The sequence below is a fragment of the Bactrocera latifrons genome, unplaced genomic scaffold, assembly GCF_001853355.1.
Source record: "Bactrocera latifrons isolate USDA-ARS-PBARC rearing strain unplaced genomic scaffold, ASM185335v1 scaffold_198, whole genome shotgun sequence".
NCBI classification, from domain to species: domain Eukaryota; kingdom Metazoa; phylum Arthropoda; class Insecta; order Diptera; family Tephritidae; genus Bactrocera; species Bactrocera latifrons.
The window spans coordinates 540,107-549,670 of NW_017535496.1; the positions used below are offsets into that span (position 1 = coordinate 540,107).

At 40.1% G+C, this 9,564-nt stretch overlaps 1 protein-coding gene across 1 annotated transcript in view; it reads right to left on the reverse strand.

Moving 5' to 3' along the window:
* LOC108967748 overlaps window positions 1–9,564 on the reverse strand; it is a gene marked incomplete at its 5' end in the record, with an annotated part of 93,876 nt that overhangs the window by 49,380 nt on the left and 34,932 nt on the right. The window contains 1 exon segment of the mRNA XM_018931358.1: window positions 1,604–2,045. Within this exon segment, the coding sequence (XP_018786903.1) occupies window positions 1,604–2,045 (442 nt within the window).

Consider the following 9,564-nt stretch of genomic DNA (forward strand, 5'->3'; position numbering starts at 1 on the left):
AGTCTTCACAGCTTTGAGATGGGTGATTGTTTCGATGACTCTGACGTCAACATGTTCTGAGTTTTTTTCACTTCAACATCTAATTTTCAGCCATCTGTGTGGCATTGGGAAAAAAACGTATTAAAGTGATGATCAGCATGTATTCTTCGTGTGTTCAGTGTTGCAACCAGTGTTGTTATGACGTTTGATGCTTTSACAAGGTCGATTGATTCATTCTGCAGAATCGAATCACACTAACTGAGACAGAAAATTCCAATGTACCCACATCATGTCTTTGTACCCACTTTGTCTCACAAAGCTGCTTTTGTGATTTGGCCAAAAAATTCAGCCGAAAAAGTATCTTAATACAGAAAGCGGCCGGTTGTCGGCACGTCTACCTCAGATATTGGTATTTAAGAGAGAGAGAGGGAGAGAGAGAGAAAATTTACACTATTCTTTAAATTTTCGTTCTTTTTAAGGTTGTTTTAATGTTAAAATTCWCTATAAAGTTTAAACCTAAGCCGAGGAGCACATAAACTCCAGGGAAAACGTAGCTTYGCTTCAACCAAATGCTTTTGTAAACGCACGTGAGCAGCCGAATGTCGCTCGCATTGTGGATTTAAATATGATCTGAAGGTGCGCTGTGTGTGTGCCAAGATCAAGTAAGAGTCATTCAGACAGCAAACATTTAGCGACGGCATTGCGCGCTTKCACGCCACTCAATTTATGTGACACAGGCAAAACTTTGCCATGAACTCCAGGGGCGCACAAACGAACGTTTGTGAGTAATAACAAAAGCTGTCACGAATCTACTGTGTTAAGGGCTGCCTTATAGGCGTCACTACACACATGTGGCGCGGCGCGGCAGCTGCGCGTTTGTTGCGAACTGGCGAATTTTACATGCCACAGCAAGTGAATTTGTGTCAAAATTTATTTGGCCGCGCGCATAACAATATGTGTGTTGCATGTGTGTGTGGCAAGCGTGTGTGGCATGCAAAGTGCGTACAGAATGTTGCTCATACGACATATCGGCCCGCTCAAGGCAACTCAAATGCCATGCCAGGCCGTTAGCAATAATCGAGACTGACTAAAGTGACTACAGCTATATATATATATATATATATGTGTGTGTGTGTACTGTTGGTTTCCGCGTTGCAAGCAGCGAAGCAATTAACAAAACGCCAGGCGAATGTCCTTCGAAACCGCAACGCGTTCGCCTAATGAATTCCAATTTGGATTTCTGTCATTCGGTGCCGCCAGTTGCATACATAACGKTGCAAAATTTTATGTGCAACAACAACGGTAGCAACAAGCTGCGCGTTGACAACTGGCGTTAACTGTKATTTGCATTAGTTGCGCGTGAAATTTTGATTGATTTYGCGTGTTGCACGAATAGCTGRAAGTCGCAAGTTGCGCGYTGCAAGTTATATAAGTTGCACYAAGCAATTTGCAACTTTGCACGCAATCTGCATGCCAAGCGCGCAACGCGCACCTGCCTTAATATTCATCGGAAATTGTCTTGCGTTTGCTTTACTCAGTGGTTTTAACATTTTATTCGAAATCCCCTCCCCGCCCTTCGCGCTCAACTCACTTCACTGCTCGGCAGCAGAGTTTACGCACTCACCTCAATTATCTGCATTAGCACATCGAAAATCAGCTGCGTGCTGCTCTTGAAATCCACGCCTGACTGCGCCGTGAAGTAGCGGTAATTCTTCGTTGCCACATCCTCGCTATCCCGCGCGCCACCGCCGCCGCCTGTACCGCGCTTTGCGCGCTGCGCTGTACTGGCGCCAATCGCGCTCTCGCTCGCCAGTTCCGCATTCGGCGCGCTGCTATTGTGGGCGGTGTATTGTGCGTACGCCTCCATTTGTTGCCACATAAAATTCAAATCATATTGATTGACTCGAAATTGGTGAGTGCCAATGACGCTGTCACGCAGGCGGCACGCGTAGCTGCTGTAGTTGGCGCGCGCCTCGCAGTCTGCGCGCAGTTGGCGCTCCAAGTTCGGATGATAGAAGATGTTCGCCTCGGCGACGAGTAGCTGCACTTTGTGTAATTTTTTCAAGCTGCAAAGAGAAAGTCGCACGAAATGTTAGTRAATTAGATGATTGCTGCTGCATTTAGATGCATGCAAATGTTGTGCAATAAAATTGATAGTTTGGTAAGCAGTGGCGTTAAGGTGTTAAACATATATTCTTAGTTGGRGTACTCACAACGTGTCATAAAGCATTGTAAAATCATAAAATCAAAAATTTTTAAACGAGTTTGAAAAATTTGTTTTAGGATTGCATACTAAAATAAGTTTACGCGAATACAACTCTGAACGCTATGTTTTCGAAACATTATAACTTATAACTTTATGAGACTACGTGAAACTCATAAGTATTTTTTTGGAGGTGGCGCAGAAAATATTTGTAAAATTTTGGATTTTAGGATTTCGAATCATGTTGAACATCGGAACACGCTACGTGACTTCTTTTCACACATTTTTTACTGAAAATTGTAGTGTGTACAACTCAAACGTCGAGTTCTCGCATGTTTATTCGTGGAAGTTATAGGGGTCCATTCAGCATCTGTATCCGAATCTACATCTTCTGCATCCGCTAGCTGCTGTTTAACGTACGTCAAGAGAGCTTTCCTCAGTTCCGATTTGAATTAGATTTTCCTGAGAGATTTTGATTTATTTTTCTTAGCGATGAGACAGCGGATATTTCACKTATTCACTGAGGCAGTGTTGAAACAGTTCGTAAACAGTAGCCAACACGACTTTTTCCCATCTGGTTTGTCTTTTGGAAGCACATATCGTACAAGTGCTTATCTCAGTCCGTTTGAACTCACAGTGCCGACTACCTGAGTCTTCCAATCATTCAGCAATCAGAGTAAATTATGTGACATAAAAACGTAAAACGCATGAAACCGCGGATCTTCGATGGATTCAACAATGAARGAATCACCAACGTATCGAGCACCACATATGAACTGCCATTTTCAGCGTTCGGAATGGCATGGMAAGAAAATCCTGAATTACAAGAGACGCCGAAGCGAACAAACTTACTACCTTTTCAGCAACTGCCAATATTTGAGAAGGCAAACGCGCTGAAACCAGCTGAAATTTGAACATCACAGTGGTAAAAACCGTAAAGGATATCGAACATGACCTGTCCAAGTGTTGCTCTAATTGCGATGTCAATAATACGAATAAAGGTGTAAAAAATTTAAAATTATACCGAAAACAAAAACTTATCATTAAAAAACCCAATGAAATAACAAATGACATATAAAAAATGCACTAAAGGAACACGTCGCGAATTGGAATTCAAAGCTTCGGAACATATTTAGCCCATACTTAATGACTCCCAATTTTGTTTTGTATATGAAATACATCAAGTCTCGATGGGTGCCRAAATCGCTAATTAAAAAAAAAAAGAACAAAGCGCCTTATTACTAGAGAGTGTTGAAACCAACAACTAATCCAGCGAATACCCTACAAAAGAGGAAGCAAAACCGAAAGGCACACGTAAGGTTGATCAAYTATCGTGTGTGGTGCGCTATGAATTCCTTCYGCCGGACCAAACTGCCCACAAAGAATACTACTTGAGTGTTGTGCRTCATTTGTGTCAAGCTACTGAAATCGCCGAAATTATGGAAAAACAACGCGCGGTTTTGACATCACGATAATGCACCATGTCTTACTGTCAATGGTTCTTCTGGACTGTTTTGCCAAAAACTCTACTCAGACAATAGAATTCAAAATGTCAATGCAGGGACTACGTCTTCACACAATTGAGGAGATAAAAAACGAATCGAAGACAATCTTGAAAGCGATAGAGGAAAGTGAGTCTGACGGATTTCCTTGAAATAGATGAAGTCGTTTTGGAAGAGTAAACTACGAATTCGCATTTTATAAATTAATGATTTTAATTTTTAGACACAATGCAGGTATCTGGCAATTTAAATCTACACTCAAGTATTTTACAGACCATATTTCCTCTTTTACAATTAAGATTCACTCATGGAACTAGGCAGGCAATTTAAASAGATGTCATCAAAATAGATTAAAATTTTCCCTCGACTCCGACGATTAAAAGAAATGTTGTTTCAGCAGTGCAGGGGTTCAGTAGAGTGAAAATTTCTTCCAAATAAATCGAATGTAGAAAAAAARRAAMAMMAAAAAARAATAAGAATTTTTATTTTAAAGGACACGTACTTTTTAGTCTGTCATTTTTGTCTATTTGGAAGGGAAACTTTTTTTAAAAAAAAGAGGTTTACTTTCTTTCAAACAAAAATTYCAATCTCCTTCAGTTTATATTAAGGTTRCCAAGAAGTTTGTGMCAWCCAAACGAAAATGTCAGAGACCATTTAAACTATATAAAAAACGGATCAGTGTGACGAGCTAAGACAATTTTGCCATGTCCGTCTGTTATGTCCCGTAGTATAGTATGTATATATATACATATGGAAAACTTTCTCTCTCATTTGACAATACATTTCTACCAAATTTTCAATTKATGAAACAAGTTTATGGCGATGATTGCCTATCAGCARAGTAGCAGAGTGCACGAGTGGTTTCAACGTTTTCAAARTGGYCGTVAGGACATAAATGACGATCAACATGTGAGCCAATCAAAATCCGTGATCACCGGTAATTCCATCGAAACTGTGCGTGAGTTCATCAAAAATCAGTCGAAATCATCATTCAAATTCATGGAAAGGGAATTGAATATCTCCAATACATCGATTTATCGCATTGTGACCGAACATTTGAGCTTACGAAAGGTGTGTGCACGCTTTGTTCTGGACAAATTGACTTACGATTAAATTGCTCAGAATCCAACATTAGTAGGACATCAATGTGACCGATTATTTGACCAAAAATCACATTTGAACCATTAACCACTCCCCGTATTCACCTGATATGACACCGTGCGACTTCGTCCTTTTCGCAAAAATGCATTTGCAGATGAAAGGAAAGCGTTAGGCAGACGTAGAGGCCATTCAAAAGGCTTGCACCGGCATACTGGCGGCCATACCGGCCAACGGGCTAAAACACTCGTTCGACATGCTTTTGGACCGTGCAAAAAGCTGTATTGAAGCAGCAGCAGACTATTTTGCATAAAATGAATTGGTTTTGCCGAAAAAACTATTTGTTCTGTTTTTTGTTTTTTTTTTTTGTTTTTTTTTAAGTGTTGTTTACTTTGGAATCCTCCTTGTATATCATAAAATTAATTTCACCAATCTGAAAATGATCTTCAAATTGTATTTAATATGCGCGCATATAGGAGCATAAATACGGTAAACAAGTATCTAATTAACCCAATTACATTTGAGGAATTTTAATGCSTTAGAGAGTATTGATTTCGGTTATAATAATAAATGCCAAACTTATGTATATGCATGGCAATAATTCGGTCTATGTAGTGCGACATGTATTCTGGATGACGCACATTTGTATATACATATGCATCACACTTATACTTATATGCAGACATTATGACGAGAAGACATAGCAGACTACTGAATGGCAGCAATAAAAGCAGAAAAAAAATGTAATGAATATTCACAGAAAGTCAGATAGTGTACGAGACAGAAGCAGAAAAACAGTTATAAAATGCGAGCAGAAAGTTATGACGGCGATAAAAGRGTAATGGAACCAACGCCAAAACTCTTAACTAAAACATATGACAAAGCAAATGTSAGTGTATAAACRACAGTGGATATAAATGTATATATGTCTGCATGTATATACCATATATTTATGTAAACATATAGAGGTATTTGTAATGGATATAAAAGGCATATGGTTGCTTGCAAGCAGCTACATATTTCTATCTGTGTATCTAAAGTATGTAAAAGTAACAGCGCTGCTACATGCCAAGCGCCTACGTGTATGCAACGCTTTCATCTCTTATTCAATATTCTAGGCGGCATATGCTTTTTCCTTCAATATAAATTTCATTATTTATTTTTATTGCATATTGATAAGCAACAGCAGCCAAGCGACAAGCAATGAGCGAGCCTGCGCCAACAACAAAAACAAATTATATTGCTTAATAGAATGTGTGGCAACAATAGAACTCTGACAGCTAAGCCAGCTAGGGCATGGCGCGTCTAAGCTTGAGAACAAAAGCAAATGAATTTATCAATTTGAACAAAGCAAAAGCATATGCATATTTTATATGTAATCGCCAAGCACACATCCTAAAAGCGCTGTTAAGTTCAACCACAGTCATCCGTAGACCGTTTAGCGCAATTTATTGTTTTCGCCTTTCTACTTGTAACCGCACTAATCGCAGTACAAGCCTACTTTAAGGCGCGCGCACGCACAAGCCAGCACAAACGGCAGTTGACAATCTGAAGCGGCGGGGGCGACAAAACTAACAATACGAAACAATGGAATGTCAGAGCTCAGATAAAGTGGGCAACGAAAGCGAAATAATTATGTGAGCAAGACATAACGGAGCGCTGAGCKGGTGGAGGTTGTGCGTAGGAAGCGCTTCTGGCGATATTATCAATGAAWTACGCGAGATGCATGTGATAAGCGCGATATTAGGAAACTGTTTGTATGAGCAKCCTTTGAAGGAAGGAAATGTCTGCGGAAGAATATGTGCTACATTTTAGGACTAAACTGTTTTTGTTGGTGTGTGTGTGTGAGAGGGGATGGCTAGAACTTCGTAAGAGATGGGCAACATGGACATATGTTTTAGTTACAGTGTATGGCTTTTGGTTAGGAACTGACCAAACTCTGAGTCAAACTGATTCTCATAGAAAATATTAATCTGATTCTCACATACCGCTGTTGTCACTCGGAAACTATCGAAACGAGAGCACCCTCAATTATCTCGGTATAAGGGTGGATAACACACTCACGTACTGGACTCAAATTCAGCACGCTGCTAAAAATAMCGCAAATATCACCATGTCRCTATTAAGACTTATGGCAAAGACCGGAGACCCGCTCGCAAGCAGATGGAAGCTGATCATGGATACAACACAATCTGTGCTATTATATGGCAGCGAAATATGGGCCGATACACTGAACGTGAAACACAGATGGAAAGTACTCGCTAAGATGCAGAGGACAGCAGCCTTGAGAGTCGCTTCGGCGTACCGCACCATAGTGCGATTAATAAGCGGCGCTATCCCAATAGATCCACTCGGAAAGGAGAGAAGACAACTCTKGTTATGGGAGATAGACGGAATATAAATACACATGTCCACAAGACAACTGGCGAGGAAGYAAACACATGAAAGCTGACAAGGTCGGCAGTCAAGGGAGCGCGAAGGAGGTCCACCTTTCTGCCAAACTGAATAACGATTTAGAGATGTGGCACACTAGAAAATACGGCGACATGTACTATAGMCAAACACAGGTGTTGTCCGCTTACGSGCACTTTCGAAAATCMCTGTACAAYATGGGAAAAACAGAAAGTCCCGCAASAATTTACGGAGACGAGCCACCAGACGACATTAACCATACATGTTTTAAGAGCCATCGATGGAAAGAAGCAGGGTGAACATTAGAAAACACGCTGGCTCAACTAAATACTGAAAAGCAAATAGAAGCAMGTAAGGAAGCARAGGAAGAGGAAGACTTCCACTCTGTTGGAAAGACTAGGAGGAGAAGGACTTGGCTTTGAATCTGCAATTATCGCCACATTGTAAAAAGAAGAAATGATTGGCGCTGTTGGTAACTCGGCTACAAACGCATAAGCGGTTTCTACACCAGTAAAGAAGAAGAAGAATAACATAAAAATGTAAGAAGAATGTCACGTACGAAAGTTCGTTGAAATCTGTCGGGCGTGTCCAATATAGGCGAGTTCTCCTAAAATAAGCGGTTCCACTCCCATCGTCCAGTTTTGACCCCRTCTCCATAAAAGACCATCTCATATTATCTCGGGTGTAAAATTTAATTTTATGAAATTTAATGCTAGCACTGAAATCAGAGGCATCTCTGAACGCAGGGATAGTAGAAACTGACACGCAGTCGATGGGTCCATCTTGTAAACCTTCCACTGTAGTAATACGAAAACAGCCCCGAGGCAAGGGAAAAAAATCCAGCGTAGAAGGGGGAGTGAGAAAGTGACAAAGTCACATATTTCAACATTTTTCTGTTGAATTTTTTTGAAAATAGCGTAAGTACATTTGACACTCATCTTTTGTTGTTACATATGGTGGTATATTAAATCGAGAACTTCATGATTTTAATGGTCACCAGAGACACAACGTCAAATCTTGAGAAGAACCCTCATAACACACAAAAATTGCTAAAGACGCAACTTCAAAAAATTGTAAGCCCCTCACATCTCACATGTCATGAGAACATCTATAGCTGTTTATTGAAAAACTTGCTAAGGACTTTGAAAATTTGGAATTTTTGGGAAAAATAATGCCAAAAAGTTGGACAAAGTGGTGTCTATAAACAGGCTTAAAAGTCTGACACTCACCTCCGTTTAGACGCCCACAAGAACACACTTAATCGTGTCCATGTTGGTTCTGACAATACGGCATTACCAACTTGTGTAATGTTTCGCTGCAGAAACGAATATGTGTCAGCAGGCAAGTAAGCGTGCTGCAACGCCTATAAGTATGCAAGGGCAATCAAAACCAACTTATACAACTGCACGCATACGAGTCTTACATTATTATACACTATGTAGCAGATGCGAAGCAACTCTTATGCGTTTGTGTGTGCGTGCGYGTTCGGCCCAGTGCATTTAAGCGTTTCCCTTTTCATTTCCTAGCAATGTTCATTGCTTGCACTGCCTGCAAGCGTTCGCTTTGAGCAAAAAATATCCACAAAAAACCTGTGAGTGGCAAATGAAACAAAACTGCATGCGCTGCATATACATATATACATGTGCATGTGGAATACCCTGTATGTAGTATGTAGATATGCTTGTAATGAAGGCGTTGCAAATATCACAAGCAGTGCGCGTAATTAAGCCGTTCTTATTATTGCTTTTTAATTGCGTTTTCCTAAAGCGCCACGCCACTACACCCCTTTTGRTGGAAAATGGAAGCATGGGAGATGTTAAAATATTTTAAAAGGGGATTTCGTACTTTGAAAAGAAAATAAATAAACCTGGTGAGAATTCGGCACTACAGTTTGACGAATGAAATGAGCTAATAATTTTTGTATTTTTTTTTTTCTTTAATGGAAATTTTTTTTTTTTTTGGTTAGTGGTCTAAATTTTTTATTAGGCTTTTTTATTTTCTCTAGGCAAACCTGTTGTTACAACCACTTTCTCCAGATGGGTTTGAAAAAAATGTATTTGCTGGCTTTCTTTCAGCAGTATGAGTCAAATCAGCTGCCGATTAAATGGTAATGAATTAAGCTACGGCATTCCACTAAAGAAGGATCCTATATAAAACTCTCGCAGGAGTTCTTTCTGCAATCTTCTGGTATTTCACATCGTTGCCGTACTGCTTTATGGTGCAAAGGCATGTACGACCACAACATCTTGTGAGTCGCGGTTGCGAGTTTTCGAGAGAAAGGTTCTCCGGAAGATTTATGGTTCTTTACTCATGGACAGTAGCGAATACCGTTTACCGCAGTTGATGGAAAGATATACGATGTACGAAAAA